Source organism: Danio aesculapii, chromosome 21, assembly GCF_903798145.1.
Source record: "Danio aesculapii chromosome 21, fDanAes4.1, whole genome shotgun sequence".
NCBI lineage: Eukaryota > Metazoa > Chordata > Actinopteri > Cypriniformes > Danionidae > Danio > Danio aesculapii.
In genome coordinates this window covers 13,130,049-13,155,310 of record NC_079455.1, presented here as the reverse complement: position 1 = coordinate 13,155,310, position 25,262 = coordinate 13,130,049, and the positions used below count along the sequence as shown (strand labels likewise).

The following is a 25,262-nucleotide window of genomic DNA, read 5'->3' as shown; positions in this document are numbered from 1 at the left end:
GGTGACTTTGGGAAGGAACTTCGGGAGTCGCATGTCTTTGGACTGTGGGGGAAACCGGCGCACCTGGAGGAAACCCACGCGAACGCAGGGAGAACATGCACACAGAAACGCCAACTGACCCACCCGAAGCTCGAACCAGCGACCTTCTTGCTGTGAGGCAACAGCACTATCTACTGCGCCACTGCGTCCCCCCCACCCCACAAAAGTGTTATCTTTGTTTTTGTTTTTTAGTATTTCCCTTATCTTTTATGTTAAAACGAAAACACTGGTTGGGAATATAGTTCTAGAAAACTGATCACAGTGATAATGCTTTTATGCTTTGTAATAACCTGCCAACACGTTTCAACAGATATGTGTAGTTTTATAACATCCAGCAATACTGTCTATGAAATACATTTATACAATTTTATACAGTTTAGTGCAATACAGCCATATTCACAGAACAGACTTGCTCTGAAAATGGCACAGACATCAAAACCACAGCGGGACATGTTTAAAGACTGTCAGCACATTATCTATTAGCACATACTGTACCCTAGATAAACACCAGAACTACAGTCTTTACATAATGCATGAGCATCAACGAGTCTGCAGCAACTTTTTGACAAAGAAAAAGATTTCCGGATAGGCAAAACATGCAAGGAGGAGTCCAAAAGAACTGCATGTGTTCTTTAAAAATGGCAGTTGTGATACTACATGTGGTCCATTCTTCATCTCAGACAGCACGATCACACAAGGAAACATCATTATTGTACGTATTGTCAGAAAAGTGGCTATTTTGTACAAATTCATACAATTTCATTCGTTGTGGCTCCAAACCCCACACTAATCCTAACCATCATTGGGGATGAGAAACTAATATCGTACTAAAATATAAACATTAGATTGTACAAATGAATGTGAATTAGCTACTAAATTAAAATAAAAAAGTCCCACAAGGTTGCATTGTCTCAGCTCTTTTACCTTACAGCTAATTAAAACTAACAAGAAAAACGAGGCTCTGGCAAGAGGTTTGAGGTCATCAGAGAGTCCTAAAGAACACAAAGCCTCGAGTTGAGAATGGACATAAATACATGTGGTTCAGGTGCTCAAGTCCATGGTTACCTTCACAAAAGACCTTTACTGGAGTCTGCACACATGAAGCCAGTTTCCTGGCAAAGCAGAGAAGTAATTTTAAAGAGAACTGACTCTATAGCTGCTCTACTTGTCTCAGTTAACATACCTCCATGTTCTTCTTTTCTTCAGTCTGTTGTAAGAGTCACACAGGGATTCTTAAAATTGTCAGCGTTCGATCTTCACATCGGTTTCTATCAGCAAATGTTTTACTGTTGTTTTTTTTTAGTCTGGTGGGATTGTATGATCTGGAGATTGTTTGAAAATCCTTGCTGAGCCATTCTTGTCCATCATGAAGTCCATCGATTGTGTTTAAGATGAACAGTTCTTCTGGTTTGAGGTGAGATCTTGATGTTGGAAAATAAAATGTGTCTTTGTGTGCTAAAGATAAAGGACACAAAAGGTGAGATTAGTAGAAGTTCTAAGGTCAATGCCTAAACACACTTATATGGAGTCAGATCAGTCTCAAAAATAATTTCTAAAATAAAATTCATAAATGTACAATTAAAAATTCCAAAGTACATTTCATAAATTAAAAATGCAGTAAATACACAAGTAAAAGCATACATATTTCCAGAAATACGCACACATAAAATGTGTTTTAAAGCTTTAAGTCTGAAGGTTTTAAAGATAATACAGTCTCTCAAATAGACAAGCATTATTTATCAGATTGCTGGAAAGTTCCTACATGCTTTAACACATTACAGACATGATTCTAACATGTTTAACAAGAGGGTAGCATGTTTAAAAGGTTTATCATTGTTACCATAGTGTTAGCATGTTTTAGCATAAGTGTTGACATAAGTTAAGATCAAGATAAGCATTGAGGTTCCTAACCTGAATTACTATTTATTTACAACATGGTTAACATGAATAAGCATACTGTAAGCATGTTTATAACTTGTGTTTAAGACATTGTAAGCATCAATTAATATTGTATGTTTCTTCATAAAGTTCACATTTGGAAAATAAGAAATTATACGTTATTAGCATTTATGGCCCGCTTCCACTGAGCGGTACGGTATGGTTCAGTTCGGGTCGCTTTTATGGCCATTTCCACTGTCAAAAGGTACCTAAAAGCGAACCATACTGTATCACTTTTTGGTCACCCTTTGCAAAGGGTACCTAGCATGAAAAAAGTATACCAAAAGGCGGAGCAAGACGCACAGCTGGATGCTAATGGTTTACAGAGATATGTCACTCACAGAAACAGGAGAATGAAAACAAAGAAAGCGCCTTTTTTAAAAAACACAGCGTAGACATTACATCGTAATAATATATACATACAATAACAAGCCATGGTCGACCCAAGCTCAAACAAACCTTGTCGTCGTCTTGATGAACAGACACAAAGCCAGGAAGAACAAAATCTGCTGTCTCTTAAAGGTGCGAGCAGTTTCACTTTCTCTAGAGAGCTCGCCGCGTGTTTATATTTGAAATAACTAATTTCTTGACCTCACATTAATAATGTGCGCTTGATCATCAAAGCGTTTTTTGATATCCGATCCTTTCAGAAAGAGGGTACCCTTTTGGCAGTGGAAACGCAAGCCTGATAAAGATGACCCATACCGACCCACACCGCACCGTACTGTATCTTTCACTGCTAGCATGTAAAAACTGGTATCATGAAAAACAAAATAACAGCATTTTTAGCACATTGTTAGCATAAATTGTCATGTTAATAGCATGAATTTACATTTTGTTAACATGTTTAACACAATGCTAACATGAAATAGCAGGCTGCTAAGGTGTGCCCCAAATCAACAACTACAGTAGTCATTTAAATTTACCTTAATACCGTTAGAAAAGTACATTATACGTAGTATTAATGGAATTCGGATGTACTATATCTGCCCTTTGTCATCAGTTTTGTTGCTACACTTTTATTCATAAATTCTCTTACATGACCTTATGATTTGATGCACAGTTCAGAATCTCACAGGGAGTAGTATATCCTTCAATTACTTCTTGCCTACTCTTGAATATAATGATTTCGGACATGGCTGCTACTCGTTTTCGTACAGTTTCCACATTGAAGTATGTGATTTCAGATGCTTTGCACAAGTGTGTGTAGGGATGGATTTTTCTCAGACTAAAATGTGCCATGTAATAAAACAACCAAAACTCTTGAATCTGAAGAAAAAGGCCCAGGATAGACTTTCCCGAACTTTCCTTCCCCTCTGGTATTGATAAATACTCTGGTGTGACTGGTAACAAGGTTTTGTTCACTATCTTTGATAAATTTTGATTAAATCCTAACAGATGAGTAAATCTTTTAAGGCACTGGTTAACTTTAATAAAAGAACCATTCATTGCTCTTGTAGGGTATTTAAAGAGAAGGACGACATGTCTCTGGGTTGCAAGTCTGTACCCAGACCGGCCCATAGTGAGAAAGCCCGAAGCTAGTAAATTTGGACTTCCATCTATACTCTTAGATTTATCTTTGAGTAACTGATGTTGTGCATTTACTTCTGAATTGGCTTTTATTGCTTGATTCTGTAATTGGATGATACCCTTTCATCTGAAAAATGAATGTTAACCTTTTCGATTCATTCTGGATTTTCCCAAATCCATTGTATCCAGTAGATTAATTGAGTCTGCGCTACCATTGTGTTGTGATTTTTATGTCATCGATTTTCAAGATGCATTTACTGTACGAAGCAGGAGGCACGGCAGCATGAAGACCTTGTAATCATTTAATCACTGATATTAGCAAGTTGTATGGAAATGACTAAATTCACTACTCTTTTATTATCAGTGAGCAGGAGGCAACCAGACTACTTCAGTATTAGTTAACCCCACATGCTCTGACTAACTTCAGAGTGTCAAGAAGAAACGCAATCCCGGGGCGTGGAACTCTAATGCTAAATGAATTTGGACGCGAGTAACAATCACACAGTATGACAGACCCCCTAGTTTTTTGCGATTCCGCGATCACTGAATCCAATGCAAATTCAACAAAAAAATTGAATTTTGCGATCCTGCTAATTTTTGCAATCCTGCAAAATTCTTATTTAAATGCAAAATAATTGCGAAAAATTTTAATGATCTCATAAAACATCCTATTCCAAACCATATAATCAAAAATATATTTATTTCAGTTTGCAATTAATTGTTTTACATGACTTATAGACGTTGCACATGCAGCGCACGCAATGTATTTTAGTGTCTCTCGAAAAATGACATCTCACCTGCGCCCTCACAAGCATTACATTACATGGGAGGTGGCAGTGTTTTGCAGCCTGTGTAGTAAGCATATGCGGATGAAGCATGAGTGATTTACATTCAAAGATGCATTAGACATCCTTTGGCGCAAATTGGGCATTTCGTGCGTTTGACACGCTTCAGACTGCAAAAAAAAGTGTGAGCAAACATCTAAAAAATACGAAGCAATGGAACAGACAGAAAAGCTTAGTTTACAAAGTTTACAATGATGGAGATTGGTTGAAGAATGACGGCCAATGGGCATGGACATTATTTGTGCTTTACACGTATAGCTGGTGTTCATGAAATCAATAAGTGATTTCGTTTAACTATTTCCCTGCGAAGAGTTTTACAGCAATCTATGTTTTAGGTGTATTACGGTAGGGGAAGCCCTAACGCATTTCCTGAGTGAGGTACATGTCAGATGCTCCGGGGAGCGAAATCAGAGAGAGAGAAAAAGTAAGTTCGTACATAAAAATTATACAGCCTTCCGTTGGCTTCATCCCTACCATTTTAGATCTGTTTTAGATCTTGTCTTGACAAAAGACCAAAATAAAGAAGCTTTATTTTTATGATTTTTGCCCTTGTTATTGTGTCAGATTGCACACATAACAAAGTAGGCTACCTAATATGATATTTATTTATATTATTTATATATATATATATATATATATATATATATATATATATATATATATATATTTTTTTTTTTTTTTTTTTTTTTTTTTTTTTTTCACAAAATTGTCAGCAAATTTTTGGGAATTACTGCCACAACATTTTTATCGCGAAAAATCACAAAAAATATTGTGAAAAACTAGGGGGAAATATCAATGACGCGATCTGAAAGCATCATGAAATGTGAAATGTGTTCTGATGGAAAATAACATCGGCAATCACCTACAGCCAATGAGAGAGCAGCATCCACAAGTGTGTGTCTCTGCGGGCCAGCGGGAGGTTGATGTCTGTTTGACGTGTCATATGAACAATACCTCAACTGGGTCAAAAATGAAAAAAGATTCTCATTATGTAGTTAATAATTAAAGATATACTACGTGACCTTGCGTTGTTTCCATATCACTTCTCGCATATGTTTGGTTATGAGACGTAGTTTGGGCATGATTGTCTTCCTATTCTAAAGTCATGCAGTGTGAAACACTCTGTTGCTGATCTATCTTGCAGTGTAAACAAAGCAGCGATTAAACGCTACCCCAGATAGTCATGCAGTGTGAAAACATGTGAAACGACTATGAAAATCATGCAGTCTGAACTCGCCATAAGTGGCATTTGGTCCCTAATGAAAGTACAATTAAGAATATCGGACCCAAGAAAATATGACAAACTAATTTGTATCACGACTAACAATGTGATCAGCTAAAAACATGTACTCCAACAAATTGGATTTAATCAAAATTGGAGTCAGATTGAACTCGGAGTTGAAAACAACTATGAATAAATTTGAATAAATAACCAAATTGTTTTCAGAAGCACTATAGAGGCTTGCACGCATTTAACCTTCGACCATTCATCAGATTCCGTCATTTGGCAGATAGAATGGGATCATTCATGTGTAGTGTTTTCTTATGAAGTAACAATGCCTGACGACTGAAGTAACGACAGACCTGGCATGTATATAATACAGTTTCCAAGACTTCACACTAAGCTGATGATTGATTATAAAGCTTGTTTGACATGCTGTCCTGGGAGAGAGCCCTGAGCTCATAAGATCCTCGAGCCCTGGGCTTTCTCCTGTTTGCAAGGCGAGAAGGGAGTTTGAGCTCACGTAGATCTCGAGAACTGTCCTGCTATAGCAGCTAATGAACAGGTAATGATTTCTTTTAAGAGATAACTACTTACTAGAGCACATCTATGGTGCTCATTTGGATTAGTCAATTGACATAATTCGCATGTTTTTCGAGGGTGGGAGGAAACCAGGGAACCCGGGGAACGCGTAAACTCCGCACAGAAATGTCGGCTGGCTTGGTAAGGACCAGAACCAGTGACGTTCTTGCTGTGAGGCAACAGTGCTAACCACTGGGCCACCGTGCCACCCATCTAGGAAAGGAGGAGGAGTAGGGGTGGAAGGGGGGATTCTTCAAAACGAAGATGGCTGTTATATGGAACTTAGGGTATTTATAGTGACTTAGGAATCGTCTGATTAGTGAATGATAAATTGGATAATGGGGGACCAGCCACAAGCAATCATAAGCACCTTTCAAAATTAGTTTATAAATACACTTCACTTAGGGTGCTTTCACACCTGTGGATTGATTCTGTGGTTCCAAAACAGGGATTAAAATTGTTACAATGTTGCTCTTTATTCTTGGTGCTTTCACACAGCAAATTTTCTAAAAGAGCTAAAACAAGTCACGTGCGAGTAAACTCTCCTCACATTGGTCAGAGTTTCAAGGTTTATTTTGCAGAGTCCCGCTCACCTGTCATGTGTCCTTATTTTAATTTATGACGATGAGCAATAAGATAATATAAGCGAAAAGCTGTGCATTCATTTTGAATGGTGACACCCAGACATCATCATCAAATATAAATCAGAGGTAAGACTTTCTCATACATAGCCGTTGGCTAGGATTATGCATTATAGGTTTTACATTATAGAGAGAAATAACAGATAAACCAAGACTGCTGTTCGGTCAGTTTTTCTAATGGATAAACACCTCTCGTTAATAATTCAGCATGCTTTCATTTTCGTATTTGACATGGAATGCACATTAACCGATAGGAATGACATTCTGCCCTACTCATAATTCTCTCTTCATATAACCATACATGCCTATTACTTATCTATTATACATTAGATATAGTCTGATAAGGCCTGGATCATACTGCTTTCTCACTACAATCGATCCGCTCCAGAGTTCGTTTTAATCGAGCCGAGACCACCTCATTCATGCGATTTCGCACGATTGTTTTGGCATGGACCCGAACGCGATTGCTGGATTCACATATGCCAAACGAACCATGCTAACTGGTAAAACGCGCCAGGTTCCGAAACAAAAGTCTAGGTGTGAAAGCACCCGTAGATGTTTTCACACAACCATGTGAACAAGGATTGTTTTGACAACTGTGTAAAATACATAACATGCTTGGAGCTTATAGAATTTAGCACAAAAAACAGCTTGGAAAAAGTGAATAACTATCCAACCCATTTTTTAAACATACTAGTAAGCTGGCAGAATGTAAAGCAGTGCAAAATTCCATTTAAAGCAGTAAGAGATTAATAATGACACCTTAACTTAACTGCCACCTTAGCAAGAATCTCATAATTAAAGGAGTCAAAGTTCATTTACTTTTTTCCATTGCATTATTGAGGGCTATTCAGAAAAGACTGGGCCAGAATTCTATTAGCACCACTGCACCGAGAGCTGGATTCTACCACAATTACTTGCTCCAATAGACTGTGAAAGAGAAACACAACCCAAACCTCAGCCAGCAGGAACATCATCTCACAGCGTCCATCAGTCTTTCTGGAATCTAATTAAGCCCCTCCCCAAAAGTTCAAGACAAAGCTGACATTCGCCAAGTCACAGCTGGCAGTGCCACAGCCGTTCCTGGGCCTCAGAGCTGCCGAATACACACACACGGACTCTTTCAGCCTGTGACAGTGAGCGGAGACCTGAGCCGTCCAGAGCAACTAAAGTGCGTCACTGCAACCCAGATGGGAGCCACTAGTCTGTCTGTGAGCCAATGGGCTGCTCTGGCTCTGAACGATTCAATATAAACCAGGGCCTGTTTCCAAATCACAATCTGCTCCCATAACAACACTACAGGAGTGTTTGTCAGCGCTCTACATCAAATATCACAGTCAATCTCTGCAGGTTTGAGCTCTTTGTTGGAGCGCTTTCAGACCAATCACAGAACCTGTGTCTCCACGACAACCGCAGGGAAGCATCTCCGATGAATATGATGAATATGTCAGCATGCTGTCACCGCCAGAGCATGTTAGGCATAAAGATAAGCTGAGTGCAGATGATGATGTCAAAGGCACTTCAAATCACCAGCCAAAAATGAGGCTCTAAAGTAACTCATGACATGATTATAGGATGATGACTACTGAAATAGGTTAGAAGTGATATTTAATAAATGGATATTTCACCCAAAAATGAAAATTTACTCACTGTTTTGAGTATTCCTCTTCTGTTAAACAAAAAGAAGACATTTTGAAGAAACCTGAAAACCTGTAATCATTGTCTTCCATAGTACAAACAAACAAATATGGTTACCAGTTTCCAGCATTCTTCAAAATTAAATAATTTTTGTTCCACAAAATAAAGAAACTCATACATGTATGAAACAAGAAATGTGTATTACTGATGACAGAACTTTTAATTTTGGGTGAACTAACCCTTTAATAAAGTAAACAACTGGTTAAAGGGGTGGTCCAGATTGTATTTTTAAGGCTTGGTTGTGTTTATAAAATTGGTTGTGTTTCATTTGTATAAAGTTACATTATTTTTTTCATTTTACATGATTTAACTCATTCATATACCTTTGATTATATACATAGACTGTAAAAGATATTTATTTATAATTATTAAACAGGAAAAGATTAAAAGATAATCGGGCCTGTTTTTCAGCACGCTCCTGCTCTGCAGAACATAAAAACATACAGACACACTTTCCATCTCATCCATCAACACATGAGAACAGTACAAACAATCACCAAACAAAATAGAGGGAAGCAGGCTACTAACTCAGTGGCTGCAGCGAAAGTTGACCATCAGAGGATGAGTGGGATTTTTTAAAAAGTCCTAATGTTGGTATTGTTTAAAGATGTTGTGGGATCTCATTCCAGGCTTTTGTGAATACATAAAAGAAAGATCTCTGTCCATAACCGGTAATGGCAAACATCCATTTGTTGCAGATCTGGTGGTACGATCAGTCCTTGTGTTAAGTTTTGGTACCAAAGCACAAAGGGCTGCTTAGGTAGCGCTATTTAAAGTTTGATAGTAGAGTTTAATCCCTGTGTTCATAATGTAATTTTAAAATGACAAAGCATTAGAGAGTGATAGAGCAAAACAGTGATGTGTCCATCCAGAAAGTCTATTGTGGATCTTATAGGTCTTATTGTACAGTCTAGCTATTGGCTCCAAGATATAATTTGTTGGGAGAGACCAAACAGGCAAACAGTAAGACAAGGTAGACAAGATTATAGCATGAAGATAAATTTCTGAAACAGAAAAAGACAAATTTGTCCTAATTTTCCCATACCTAATTAAACATACCTTTTGTTTCAGCTTTTTATAAACATTTTGAACATGATCACAATAAGTGAGGTGAGAGTTCAGACTCATTCCCAAATATTGATTTGTGGATACAATGGAAAGTTTTTAATTTGAGAAAATTATGGGATAGAATAGGGATAATTTTTGCCTAGGTGAATAAAAGTACTTGCACTCTGTTTTCTTAACGTTAATAGTCAAATGATTGTCTTGCAGCTATTGATGTAAATGCTGCAGTAAACATGTTTTTATTAGCTGTAAAATTGGCGATTTAACCACTGCAATCAGAAATCATTTGGATTTCCTGGAGCCAGCCCCGAAAGGCGAGTCGATGAATTGCAGTTTTAGTTACTTCTGTATTGGCTTTCCGATGGAGAGCAGGTGGCTGCCTCTTGGGCCATACCCTGTTGCTGTGCGGGGTGTATGAGCATGGTTTATGCACGTAACTTGAAGCTTTTGTGATCTCACGAACTCGGATGTATTTTTTTGTAATCCCTAATCTTCGTTCGCTGTAGGCTTTGCTAAGCTAACTCTGTAAACGAAAATGTCTCCCTTTGCATTGAACTTTGAGCATATTACATTCAGAGATGCTGTTTATGTTCACACAGCTACATTACACATCAACTAAAGTTTAAAATATGATATTGTAGTGGACCACCCCTTTAACTGATGGCATACTGTGTGCAAATGTTGTCTCAAGGTCACACAACTCATTAAAAAGACTAAAAACGCTGTATTATGCATGCCAGACCAGTGGGTGGCAATCACTTTGTAAAGATACACATGTATGATCTTCAGTCTGCCATTGGTTGCATCTGGAATCACCATATACCCTTAAATAGTGCACTGTTTGAGCGAGCAGCCATCTGTGGTGTCCGAAACCATAGTGGATGTTCTGAAGTGTGCTCAATCCCCTACTGAAAAAAACAGCTTAAACCAGCCTAGGCTGGTTGGCTGGTTTTGGCTGGTTGACCAGGCTGGTTTTAGAGGGAGTTTAGCTGTTTTTTTCAGGGTCAACCCCAGAATGCACTGCAATAACGAGTGTACACCTAGGCTGTGTCCGCAATCGCCTACTACTCAGTAGGTACTGCATTTGAATTTGAATTTAATACACGAACATTAGAAAAGTGTGTTCTATACAGTGTGAATGTGAGTAGTATGCATGGAACTCTGGTACTACATCCATTTTGTCATGATCAAGTGACCTACCCACTCTTTAATTGTGTCGCTTCCCCTCATTCATGAATTTTGTTACCGTGAATCTGGCTCGCCAATCTAATTTACTAATCGCATCAGTGTAAGTTTCAAAATAAACTATTAATTGTTAAATTAAAGTTTGTTAATGTTAATGTTTGTTAAAATAAAAATAAAAAGTTGTTTCATTACTAATAAACAGCTCACTAAGGGATAAATAAATGTTAAATAACTATTACAGCATCTGACCAAGTTGAAAATGTTATCTGTCTGAAGGATTTATCAACCAGCAACGCATAAACAAAATGGCATCCAGTGCACTAAGTACTCGAATTCACTCCTTCAAGTGGACTATATTAGTGCACTAATGTAGGGAATAGTGAATAAGGCACAATTTTAGATCCAGCCTGGTGCTCTCAGGTAACTAATACTGCAACTAATGTATTTTCTTTGTGACCTAAGTTACTAGTTTGCTAAATTACACCATTTAAATTAATGGTTACTGACAAAGATGAATAATTGCAGTAAACAAAATTTATTTTTTGTTAATTTTGTGAACTAAGACCAACAATTACTTCAACTACTAGATCTTGGTAACCAAATGTACTAGTTTGCGGCATAATATTTCAGAGTTAACTACAATAGAAGCAGTTAACTTACTGATTAACTAGTGACAATTAATTAGTGACCTTTCAATTTAATGTAAAGATGTAACTAAATCTAAATGAATCTTCATCTTCTCATGAGTACTAAAAATTTAATCATCGTGTGTCAAATACAATTCTACAGCCATACAGACATCTCATTCCCTCGAGGTATTTGAAAATGAAATTGACCACATGCTCGGATACTCTTTAGGGTCTATGTGGCGATAAAGTTGTATCCTGCCTCTGGAGTGTCAGACAGTGATTTAGAAGAGCTCTATCACTGACAGACAGAGCAATTTCAGCCTGATTGAGTCCCTGATCAAAGCAGAAGCCAGTTCTCTCTCATCCATGATAAAAAAAAAAAAACATATATATACTGCACTTAAAGTGTCTGTTGAAACTAGAAAAATACGTCAAGATCTGGAGAACAGCTTTTATCCTGTGATCATGGCAAAACATCACAGAAAAAAGCAGAATGTATGGCTGTTCTTTCATACTTCTGGATTAGTTTGAATCAAACTTCTTTGTCTTTGACCACATTCATGAATATTTAACTATGTTCATATAGTTTCTTTATTCTGTGGGATGATTAATAAGATGATAAAACTTCTGACTCCTCGTAACACTCCTCGTATTAAACTTTAGTAAACTGCACTAGTAAAGCAGTAATTAGATCACTAATAAGTCAACTAATAACTCATTTATTTTAGCATTATGTCGAAGAATATAACAACACACATTACTAAATTGTTAACTAGTCAATATGTTACTAGTGTCTTTGTGTGGCAATTCTTTTAATTGTTATTTAGTTTGATATTCTAATCTAGTGTCTAATCTAGTGTAAAACAGCAAGTACAGATGTGACCACTGAGAATGCCCATTTCTTCACACATTGTGCTGCAGTATGTCATGCACAGTCACACGCTGTGCTGCAGTGGCAAAAGCCACCTTTTCATTTACAAAAATAATAATAATTTTTGTGCTTTACGCAACATCCATCAGGTGGCGCAGGGAACAACCACTATACTAATGTTGTGCCAGTGCAAACGAACATCAAAAAATCTATAGCTGGCTAACGAAAACCATTGTTAGCCAGCTTAGGTCGCAAGTTCCATTATTATAATAATTAAATATAAGGATTGATGAGACAATCATGATTAGCCTATTTAATTTCATTTGCGCTTCTCCATATGGGTGCTGCTATATCAGTTTAGCATGTTCACTATGCTGCATTATGCTGGACAAGCTTTTCTTGTGTTAGACCATTTTGTGTGGTACCGCGCAACACTGCAGCGTTATGTGTGGTCACGTTTATTCACTTGCGCATTCTCAGTGGCCACATCTGTAGTTAATTTTGAACTAGTTAACTTTTAAAATGTAACTACTTGTTGAAATTGTAGTTGGAGTACTAGTTAAGTAGTATTGTTGTAAGTAATCAATGTTATTACATATCTTTTTAGATTTTCTAATAAATAATTAGTCTATACTAATAATTATAATAATACATTTTTTGTGCATTTATGTGTTACTACTAAACTTGCAACGCTAGAAAACTATCACTCAAATAATATTAATTCATCCCAAGTAGTAAACAGTGTAGAGGAGTAACGTTACGTAATTTACGTAATTTAATTACAAAATAAATGTAACAGTAATTCGTTACAGTTAATGAGAAAAAATGTGTAAATAAATTACAGTTACTTATGAAAATGTTAAACATGTAGTTATTTGATGAAAAGTTCAATAGTTAATTTAGTAAATTGTTATGGGAGGTTAACTAATACAGTCTTAGTTTAATTTAATAAAACTTTACTATCATTCTGCTATCTGACTAATTACTAGTGTGTGCTTCTGCTGTGTTTTATTATATATTATATTTCTGTAACACTTTACAATAACAGTGCATGAATAATGATGTATTAAAATGTAAACTAAACATTATTATATTATGAATTGATAATGAGTTAAGTCTTCCGCTAATCATGAACTAACTTTAACTACAACATAGGTTCATGTGTGAATAACGGCTACCTTAATTACTTGTTAGTACAGTACATGTTGGTAATTAATGTATTAATTATCATTTAAGTTTAAGCTAAATGTAGCCATCATGAACTCATGAGCTGTTAATGCATAATTATGTCATGACTTTACTTGGAGGGGCACATCACTATTAACTCCTCCTTAACTAATCATGAAGTCTTGTGTTTAAACTGATCATGATGTCGACAGAACACTTTTCTATTGCTATTTGGTGAAAACGCACTAGATGGATGTGCATAAGCAGTCAATAGTAGTTATGAATGGGTTAATGATGATGTGCCCCTTCAAGTAAAGTCATGATTTAATTATACATTACCATATCATGAGATTATGATGGTTAAATTAAGCATAAACTAATGTGGTAATAAATACATTGATTAAAACTTGTACTAACAAGTAATGAAGGTAGCCATTATTCACATGAACTCGAGTGACTCATGTTGATTAGCGCACGATTTAACTCATCGTTAGTTCATAATAAAGTAATGTTTATATATTAACACATCATTATTCATGTACTGTTATTGTAAAGTGTTACCCATATTCCTAACTACACTGTAAAAAATGCAGGGTTCCACGCAATTCATTCATGTTGTCCCAACACAAATTGATTAAGTTAACTTTACACTTTTAACAAATTTCTGTGGATTGAACCTAAAAAAAATTAAGTTGTCCCAATGAAATCTCAAGAATTGTGTTGTTTCCGCTTATTTTAAATAAGTAGTTTGAACGAGCAAAAAAATATAGTTTTTTGAGTGTAGTTAAGTTAAAACTACTGTAGCCATTATTAAATCACTAATAAAGCTAACTACTAGAACCAATTGAACATTTTACAAAACTTTCAGTAATTACAATACTAGTGAACTATTTTAATCATTAATGATTAACATAACTCAAATTGTCTTATATTCCATTTTTTTTACATTAGCATCACTTGCATAAGTAGAAAAATGCTTAACTAGTACATTATTACACAATAGCTAATGTTATGAATGTGTAATAACATTGATTGACATTCATTTAGGTGTATAATGTGGTATAATAACAAATACTTGATTTGTGTAATCATTTAATGCAGATTGCATGTTTATTACCGCTGTGTTGATCAGGAACAGTGTGTATAAGGAGCTCTTACTCTATCAGATGTGTGTGGTCCATCAACACTTCGGCAAAACTCATGGAGTTCCTTTATAACACAACATCCTGTATTCTCCCCTCTTCTTCCTCCTCTTCATCTTGATCATCAGTTTGGATGCGAATCTCAGGTCCGTCTTTATGTGACTCAGGCTGGCTCTGCGCTCGCTCAGGTTTGGGTGTGGAGACAGATGACGAGGGTGGAGACGGCTGCTGGACAGACATGGCCCGGCGCAGCAGCGGAGTGCGTTTGCAAGACAGGAAGTCCGGGGATGGAGACAGGAAGTCTGTTTTGGAGGAAAGTCCAAACGATCCCTGACGAAGCACCATGCGGTTCTTTTTAGAGCGGGATCCATGCTCAAACTCAAGAGTAGAGAGATGAGCTGCGTAGCCATCACTTAGAAACTGAAACAGTGAAAATGAGGACAGAATTATCATAACAGGACGACAGAAGCATTTTTTAGAGTTACAAATATTCTGAAGCACAGTTTGAAAACCTAAACGATAGTACTAATCAAAATTAGAGAACACTTTCAGATTGCTCCCAAATTACAAATAAAAACTACAAATATTCCATTGTTTTCAATGGGAGAAATGGATGTTAATTACTACGTTAATATTAATTAACACAAAAACCTCTCAAAATAATATAGAAGAATATTATTAAATGAGAATAAATTTGATTGATTTTACAAAAAAAAAAACTGAGGGTATTTTACAGGCGTTCAAAACCACAAGTATGATTACCTAATAAAGAACAGGGCTAATTATCTGACAAACCTTATTTAACTGGTAGCCGAACTTTTCCAACCCAGGCTCATTCTAAAAACATACCTCTACAGACGTATCTGGAGACTGCGAAATACATCCCGGCGGCACATTTTTCTGCAGTTTTTGTCCACTGGCTGCTGTGTATGCTTTTTGAGATCTCAAATTTCCCTCGCAAGTGCCATTCGCACCTGCTGTTCTCGCGTAAACCCACCAGAGACCACTATCGATTGACTTTTTTACAGACTTTTTGACTGACTGAGTGAACGATCGACTGACCCACCCCCCCTTCCCTAAACCCAACCAATTTTATCGGTTGACCCACCCACCCACCTCCCTAAACCCAACCAGCACATTTCAAAAGCAATCGAGAAAAAGAAAAGCCCTCGTCAGTTTTTTTACCACGTTTTCAGATTTTACCACATTCTCACCCTTCTATTCACTTATTTATTTATTTTTTTGGATTCTGTTTTTGTCTTACCTGCTTTCTGAAAGCGTTCATCACCGGACTCGAACCCCGTCGTCGTGGTCAACTCCACTCCGTCTCAAGTCCGGCGACGTACATGGCGAGCTAACAGACAAACTAGTGGCAGCCGGAATGCCTTCCATACGGAGGTAAGCGGTCAGCTGATAAGCGCGAAAAGGAATGGAGTCACACCGCCCCGTAGCGTTCGTTTAAAAAACATGAAATGCAGCCATACATACATTTGGCTACATAACTCGTGGTCTCCAGAAACATCTGTAGGGCTACGTTTTCAGAATGAGTCCATGTTGAACTTTTCAGTTTAGCTGCACTAAACATACTGAAATTACTGACAGCAGGCTGTCTAGATAAAGCCCAAAGAAATGATCCTTTCACACATGAAGAGAAGCTGGCTGTTTTAACTATGTGATTTCTAGACTATTGTATCTTTACAAGGTAAATAACTCCATCGAGTCTCTAAAATAAACTCATCATTCACAAAAGACAAATGTATGAGAGAACAGGATACTGTGGAGAGTCATACAGGTCATTTCAAAGCAGTACAATGAGCCTTGTCAGACAGAAAACAAGTAAAGCAGTTCCATGAAGCTAATAATAATGAAATAATGAAATGGCAGGCCAGAGTCTTTATGTAAACCTGATTGAAAACCTCTGGAAACTCCTTGGTGACTAAATTATGTGATTGGTGGTTAGGGATGTCCTTTGAAATCTTTCAATGCAAGGTCCTCTAACTAAAAATTTTGATTGCTGAAACCAATTAAAAATTCTATTGCAATCGTGCTACAATCTGTGCTTTTTTTTCAAATTTTTGATCACTGTTTTCTACACAATAAAGAGTATCATTTGAAGTTCCTTATTTATTATGAGAAACCCAGTATATGAGACAAAAAAATGTCTTCGAATTTCTTTTAAAATCCTTCAAAACAATACCATATATCTGAAAAAAACATGTTTTCATAAATTGTTCTCTAATTTTGATTTCCATTGTAGTACTGTTAAGTAATTCAATCAGTTAACACCAACCAGTTCTTGATGAAGCTATTAAAATATTAGCTGACTCTTTTGCATAGTTTATTTTGAGTACAAGTTACTGCTTTCCGGTAGACAGTACAGGCTGCCTGTGTGCACATACATTTTTTTTCTTTACCTACATCAATTAGACTTTTTTTCCAATGCGAATTTCCCCATTGAGGACAATAAAGTCTATTAAGTGATTAAGGGAAGTACTTGAACATATGATGAAAAAAACGTCATAGATTAAAATGATTGAGTGAATACCTGACACTGGTGCTGATGTTTCTTCGATGGTCTGCCAACAATGTATATTTGATTAGGTGCCAGTCCCAGTGTGCTATACACAGACATGTCCTTCATAGAGCCATACGCTGCACTGATCTTAATGTGACACTGCATGGAAAAATATATATATTTAGCATTATTTACCAGCCCAATGAAAAACAGATATGTGAGGTGTTCTAAATATGAATGTGAAGCTGCTTATAAGATTGCAGGTGGTACAGACCTCTTTCACCAGACTTTTCAGAAAAATGGTTTTCTGCCGCAATGGGTCATGGACAAGTCCCTCTGAGAAGAAGACCATTCCCTGAGGGAAGTTGTGCTGAGAGAGCCAAGACACCACCCTTTGCTTCTGCATGTCAGGACGGCCCGTGATGTAGATGATCAGATATCCCAGATCCTGCCAGTGTCTGGAAAACAATCAAAACATGTGATTATAAATGAGCCAACAATTATCAAATAAGTAGTAGAATCAGAATGGGTAAAGTGGTTGAACTTGATGAATGAGGTCAATTAAATATTTTTTGACTCCACCTCAGGTCTACTGTATAACCTGTCCTGGTTTAAAATCATAACAATCATAATAAATAATCAAAAATGGGTTGTAGTTGGAGAGGGAATCATGTTATAACAGAACTGAAAAATACCATACAATAGTCCATCAGTGGAATATGTCAAAATATTGGCATTGCTAGATGTTTTCATTTTCTTTTTTTAGTTCAATTGAGTAAGTGATACAACCCAAAATAATCTAAGACAAGGAGACAGATACTAAAGATACTGTTTTTTAAATGAATGGCTAAATGACTCAATTTGCCACCCTCTACTGGTGGTTTAATAATTTCATGTTTAGAGAATCTTTTTTAGTTTTCAGATATGATGCCACCTCTGCACTTCATTAAACAGTTTGTATAATATCCCTAAATGCCACCATACAAAGCATCTGAAAAAAAATGGGTCACTTTATTCTAAGTCTCACTATTAACAAACCATGGCATTTGACTCAATAAGCTCCTAATGTTCTGCTTATCTAGTAAGCAATAGTAAATTTGGCTGCATCTTAAAACTTGTCTATCTATTTGTCATAATATGCACAATTACCTGACCACATCCACAGCTCCAGGCCGGACTTTGGGATCGCTACCCATAAGAGAAACGCTGGCGGCGAAGGAGCCATCAATACTAAACACCACACACTCCATTCCCTGTGGAAGCACTGTGAGAAAAGCCTCTGCACTCGTCTGATCACCTCTATAAAGACGAATAAATACAAAGCTCAGGCACTGAATTCCTTCATTCTTTAAATAGTTCTGTAAAAACACATATCCACTGTTTACAGACAGATTTCAATGTGACTTTGAAAGTGAGTTTTGTGATGAGAATGTGAAGACTTACTTGACCACCATTTTGATGGGGTAAACACCAACCCCCAGTCTTTTATTATCAGGGATGGTGTAGGACACACGTCCACTGCTGCTGGTCACCACAGTGTCGAACAGCACCCAGCGGCCGGAGCCAGACTGAGTCTTTAAAAACACATCCACCTGAGAAACACATCAACAGGAGATTTAATAAAGGCTGTTTTGTGCCAGCTACCCACAAGAGGAAATCAAACTGTTCTGAAGTAGTTTTATTTTTCAAACCCGTTTGGTTTTATAGCATTATACTTCCAATAGCACAGGGGGTCTGAAAGGAAGCTTCTTTTTTGTGTCCGTAAGTAATTTTACGTCCACAAAAGATTAATACATATTAAAGTCAAATGCCCACTTTAATGTTTCAAATAACTTAAAGGGCACCTATGACGAAAATCATCTTTTATAAGCTGTTTGGACAGAACTGTGCACAGGTATAATGTGTCCACTGTCATACTGGAGTGATAGAAACACATAAGGTGTTTTTTTTCCATGATGTTAAAATAGAATCCAAATCCTCCCATTTTGAGGCCCACTGCAACGTGATGTAGGAGTGTGGTTTCCCTGCCCACCGAATTGATTGACAGCCACGTGTTAACATGTCTCAGTAGTAACAAGTATAATCATATCAACAAGACAGCGTAAAGCAACTGGGATTAAAAGATCTGTCCAGCCCTCTGTGATCACCTGCACCTCAAAAATGAGCTTTATAAGTTTAAAACAATTTTAAAACAGTGTATATTTGTAATAAACACAGTAAAATCACTACACAATACATACAAAAGACAATGCTTTAATCCAGGTTTGTGGATTTAAATCAGGTTTAGTTTGTACATTAACATAATGGATGTACATACTGCACAGCAGTGTAAAGCAAAGCTAAATGTGTGAACTTCACAACAACATTGTGTGCGACTCATCATTGCAGAAAGGCTTGAATTTACTCCACAACAAATATATCAATAAACATTTCTTACAGTGAAGTTCTTACTGTTGTAAGGGAGATCTGCTTCATTGGCGTTGCTAGGCCTATTTTAGGTAGGCTGTATTTTTCTACTCAGCCCCCCTAAAACTTTTGTGATAAGCTCGTAAACTGTACACTAAATTATCGTCTCTGTCCACTTTAAATTTGATAGGAAAACAGCGGTAATTCAGCTCCTCCCTGTCTTTTGTTTTTCATTTGATCAGCAAACCACAGTCGTGGACAGCGAGAGAACGAGACGTGTGTTTATTGATAAATTGTTATAATATCTGGTTATTTGCAGTTCTTTGATATAGATAACCTTGTATCACCTGTATCCCAATGTCACGGAGGAGCAGTCGGGTTTTCTCTGCGTTCACCTCATCAGTACAGCTGTTTCCTCCAGCGAAAAATGTAACTCTTAATGAACATTACGCTATTTTTATTTCAAGATGAAGTACCGATATTAAACACTTTACAGTTTGTGTGGCATTAGCTGTACCGTACAGTCTTGCACAGGAAGGATTAAACACAGTGACAGAACCACTTAGAGAATGTTCTCATTTTAACTGTTAGAGTCACTGACAGAGACAGAAAAATTAAGTGTAGTCTAGTATTAAAAAAATATATAACATAACATAACTCAAATGGTTATGCCTGTCTATGTAATACAGTGGAATACTAGTATACAACCCATGTTAAACAAACATTTTTAAGTGTATTACTATTAAATTACTACTTATAAATGTAATATTAGTCTTTATATATATATATATATATATATATATATATATATATATATATATATATATATATATATATATATATATATATATATATATATATATATATATATATATACATATATACATATATACATATATACCCATTTGCATTAAAGGCACAGGCAACAATAACAGCTACAGTTTGGACAGCTATGTCCAGATTAAAAATAAATATAATATAATATGATGGTATGATAAATAATATGATTTTTATTTGTATTTGTATTGAGACACAAAAAAATTATTTAAATCTTGAAAAAGTAACAAAATATGAGCAAAATTTCCAATGAATTGTTTGTCTTTTTTATTCTGTTAAAAATAGAAAATGGCAGCATGGTGGCTCAGGGGTTAACACTGTTGCCTCATAGCAAGAAAGTCGCTGGTTCGAGTCCCGGCTGGGTCAGTTGGCATTTCTGTGTGGAGGTTGCATGTTCACCCCGTGTTCGTGTGGGTTTGCTCCGGGTGCTCTGGTTTTCCCTACAGTCCAAAGACATGCAGTACAGGTGAATTGAATAAACTGAGTTGGTCGTAGTTTATGAGTGTGTCTGAGTGTGTATGGATGTTTTCTAATAATGGGTTGGACCTGGGAGGGTATCTGCAGCATAAACCATATGCTGGAATAATTGGCGGTTCATTCCAGTGTGGCAACCTTTGGAATAGAGACTAAACCAAAGGAAAATGAAATCTTTTTCACTAGGAGAGCATTTGTGCTAGATATCTTAAAACTAATTAAACCTAAGTAATCTAACAACATGTTACAAATTATGTTTTAACATATTTTGTAATTTGTGGCAAAAAAATTGTGAGAAAAATTTACCCTGCATCAGTTATGAGATTTTCAATATATAATAAACTAAGCTCAGAATCTACTCAAAAGAGAATAGTGATGCATTTGGAAAAAATCTCAGAATTAATTTTCTGCTACAGCTCTATTAAAAGTCTCCCTCTCAACCTCATTTAGCACTGAGGTTAACACTCACTCAATCACTCTTCTTCTTGTCCACAATCCTGACATACAGTAGCATCAAATAGTCATTTCTCACCTTCTCTCCTGTTAGAGTGACCATGTCAAGAGGTCCATACATAAAGCGTCCCACCAGCGTCTGCGGCCCGTCCTCTGTCACAATGACATCATGAACTCTGTGATTGGCTGTTATGTTCTGTTAACGAATACAAAAGTATGCTGATTACTGACTATTAAAATCTGTCCCACTCATAATAACTGACACAGTGCTGCCTGTTACTTCATGGAAGCACGTTGAATTTTAGGTAAATCAAAAAAGTTTTAATGATTCTCCAGCGCAGTGGTGTATTTTTTCATGTACATATACTGCGAGACTTAGTAACTCACTGCTGTCTTGCACTTCACAGTCCTTCAACTTCGTTAGGGAACATGGAAATACCTGACAAGATCTCTCTAAGGAGTTCATGTTGACAGTATGAGGTGCATTAGAAAGAGTCTGAAAAAGGAAGCAGAAGCTGCACTGGCAGATTAAATATGCAATAGACAAGCATCAACACGATAAAACTTTCATTAGAATAAGTTATGTAAAATTTCCAACAATTTGAGTGGAGAGAGCTTGACTAGCGCCATCTAGAATTTGATTTGTTAAAGGAAGGATCAGAAACGACTACTGATGGACTATGTCAGAACATGGATCAGTTTCTTCCTCCATTTCACAAGTGTAAGTACGTGCGATTAAAATTATTGCCTCGTTTACTCTAGCTTGCAAATTATGTATTTAGTTGTGTTTTGTTACTTGTAACCGCGTGTACTGTATCAGGTAATCTCTTTATATTCTCATATCGCATGTTAAGTGTCTGTGTGAAAAGAGCAGGTAGACTGTGATGGGCTAGGAGATGTCATCGCCAGTTCTTGGAGTTTTTGCTCAATAAAATAGTTAGTCGTCTGTATTTTCAAGTCCATTGTCTGTATTTACATTCACCCACTGGCAGCCAAAATCCACGCCTTACACTATGAAGCGTGTATGCACTGTGACTACTTTTATATTGTTGATTAGCTGCTGGGTATTTCACTCTGTCTCACGCTGAAGGCTGTCAGTGTCGACCAATGCTGTCGACCAGGCTGTCATCGGTCCAATCAGCGCAGATTAGCTTCGCGCTAAGGAGGGGTTTGGGAACAAATGAATCGCTGAATGAATTATATGGGAGTCGCTGGGATAAATAAATGCATATTAAATGACCATGAAAGTGTTTTTTGACCTTGCATGCATATTAGACTGTTGTTGGAGACCCTTACAACCAAAATATGACGCTATTTCATGTATAATATGGGCTCTTTAAATACTTTAATTAAACATTAAACAGACAGTAAATGCTGCATATTGACAGTAAATGTATTGATTATGCTCCAGCTTTGACTTTATAATTACATTTTGAAATTCATTTATTTAAATATTCTGTGCTCTAATCAAATGCAGTTTGGGCCATAAGAGGCTTATTTGATAATTGAAAATAAAAGTAATCTAGAAATACAGGGCCAAGTGCTGAAGGTTCATGAAGTGCAGTGCTTAGCCTGATGAGCATTTCTGTGCTGCCCGGTCCAACCACCATCTGATTTTAAGTATGGTAAGTACGATAATGATATGGCACAAAGAAATTAAATTCTGCACCAAATTTTAAAGATTCTTAAAATTGGCCATCATCAGCTAATTTTACACCCAAATATGCAAATTTGACAAAAAGAAAGCATAAAACATTTGCGAATAATGCACCTCTTCTATCCAATGAGTCAAAAAGAACTAAATTGTCAATTCCGGATAAACTGGTACCAATTATCAAAAGTGGAATTTGTATAGGGGAAATAATTCTCAGCCTTTTTTTCTAAATTAAAAAAGAGGCTCAAGTAATTTGCTTCAGACAAAACGCAATGAACCCACAGTGGCTTTCAGAGGCGTGAGGTAATAATACACTGTATACCCCAAAAAGTTTAGGTAACTCAAACCATTTGAGGAAACCGATTGCAACAAACCATTTAAGTTCAAAAACTAATCCTAATGAGTACTGTGAACTTAATCCATTTGAGTAAATGAAGCATTTTGAGCACAGTAAAACCTAATAAATGAAGAGAACTCAAACCAACTGAGTACTGTAAAACCTAAAAATTTAAGGCAACTTAAACCGCTTGAGGAAATCGATTGCTACAAACCATTTGAGTAAAAAAACTAATAAAAAAAAATACAGTTGAAATCACAATCATTAGCCCCCCTCTGAACTCTGAACCAAATGATGTTTAACAGAGCAAGGAAATTTTCATAGAAGGTCTGATAATATTTTTTCATCTGGAGAAAGTCTTTTTTGTTTATTTCGGCTAGAATAAAAGCAGTTTTAATTTTTTTAACACCATTTTAAGGACAAAATTTTTAGCCCCCCTTAAACTATTTTTTTGATAGTCTACAGAACAAACCATTATTATACAATAGCCTGCCTAATTACCCTAACCTGCCTAGTTAACCTAATAAACCTAGTTAAGCCTTTAAATGTCACTTTAAGCTGTATAGAAGTGTCTTGAAAAATATCTAGTAAAATATTATTTACTGTCATCATGGCAAAGATAAAATAAATCAGTTATTAGAAATGAATTTTTAAAACTATTCTGTTTAGAAATGTGTTGAAATCCTCTCTCCGTTAAACAGAAATTGGGGGAAAAATAACAAGGGGGCTAATAATTTTGACGTCAAACTGTATATGAGTACTGCGAACTTACTCAATTTAGGTTGAAGTAATGTGGTATTTGTTTAACTCATTACACTGTAAAAAGTGATTAGTTACTTAAAGTGAGTAAACCAATTGCCTTAAAAGCAACAAGTTGACTTTACAAAAATAAAATAAACCCATTGTAACTTGGAACTGTTAAGTTGACTTAATTTTTATAATTATGCTAATTGTACTTTTTAAAGTGAACTAATCCCTTTTTACAGTGTCAAACTATTTTAGCTCGTCTGTGTTATTTGAATTATTGTTATTACTGTATTATTATCAAATAATTACTGTAATATTATCACAATATTACATATTTGGTGCCTCTTTAAGTCTATAAAATCTAAAATAATAATGCGTATAAAAATAGGTGAATGGAAACATATCTATTGTTCTGATGAAGTGTACAAGTTTTGTTTGAATTGATCAAAGTATTTTCAAGATAAAGCCTCTAAACAAACTTAAACAAACATAATTATATAAAAAATAAATCCAAAGATCATCTGTGCCAGTTTTTGTAAGAATTGTACATGTGAAAGAGTAGTGGAAAAATTGAATTGTATACTATTCAAAATGGCCAACACAGTAATGGGTGGAGCCTAAGCTAATAAGGGATATACAGTGCTCAGCATGAGTACAGCCCATTTTGAAAATAAAAATTGTATCCATTTCTCAGTGAATATAGGCAATGTATTTTGGTGCATTTGAACAAAACAGATTTATTAAACAGATATATGTATTAAAATAATATTTTAGTCACCAAACATATTTAGAAAAGATAATATGATTAAATTTAAGCAAAATATTACAAAAACAACATTTTTCAAATTTTTTGCTTCTCTTGTTTTTCCTCTTTTTTAAATTTGTATTTAATATTTTTCTATAACATGTAAATTTGGCTGTACTAGTTTTTGGACCATTATTGCTAGTTAATTTGTTAGATAAGCTCCAGATTTGACTTCAGTACTGACTAATTTAATGTATATGTACAAATATAATATTGTATAGCTTCCTATTAAAAATATGAATTTAAAAGATAGATTTGTGAGGGGTGTACTTATATATGCTGAGCACTGTAAGCTAATTAATGTGGTCGGCATGTTATTTTGTCTAGATAAAAGAAGTTATAACCATTTAAAAAGTCAATTTTTGAAATAGTGTTGATCAGGGTTCTACTGTGAACCATTCCAATAAATGTGCAAAATTTCATCAGTTTCCTAGTTGCTTAATAGATCAGACTGCTTGATTCTGGAAACATACTCTCGGT

At 36.0% G+C, this 25,262-nt stretch overlaps 1 protein-coding gene across 1 annotated transcript in view; it reads right to left on the bottom strand.

Moving 5' to 3' along the window:
- Window positions 1–364: 364 nt before the first annotated feature.
- Window positions 365–25,262, bottom strand: part of plrdgb (PITP-less RdgB-like protein) — a 170,719-nt gene continuing 145,821 nt past the window's right edge. The window contains exons 14-20 of the mRNA XM_056446846.1: window positions 21,319–21,435; window positions 18,513–18,661; window positions 18,219–18,368; window positions 17,344–17,527; window positions 17,100–17,228; window positions 14,571–14,974; window positions 365–1,494 (exon numbers count right to left, since the gene is read on the bottom strand). Coding sequence (XP_056302821.1) covers window positions 14,624–14,974; window positions 17,100–17,228; window positions 17,344–17,527; window positions 18,219–18,368; window positions 18,513–18,661; window positions 21,319–21,435 — 1,080 coding nt within the window. The 3' untranslated portion in view covers window positions 365–1,494; window positions 14,571–14,623. The remainder of the gene's footprint in view (window positions 1,495–14,570; window positions 14,975–17,099; window positions 17,229–17,343; window positions 17,528–18,218; window positions 18,369–18,512; window positions 18,662–21,318; window positions 21,436–25,262) is intronic.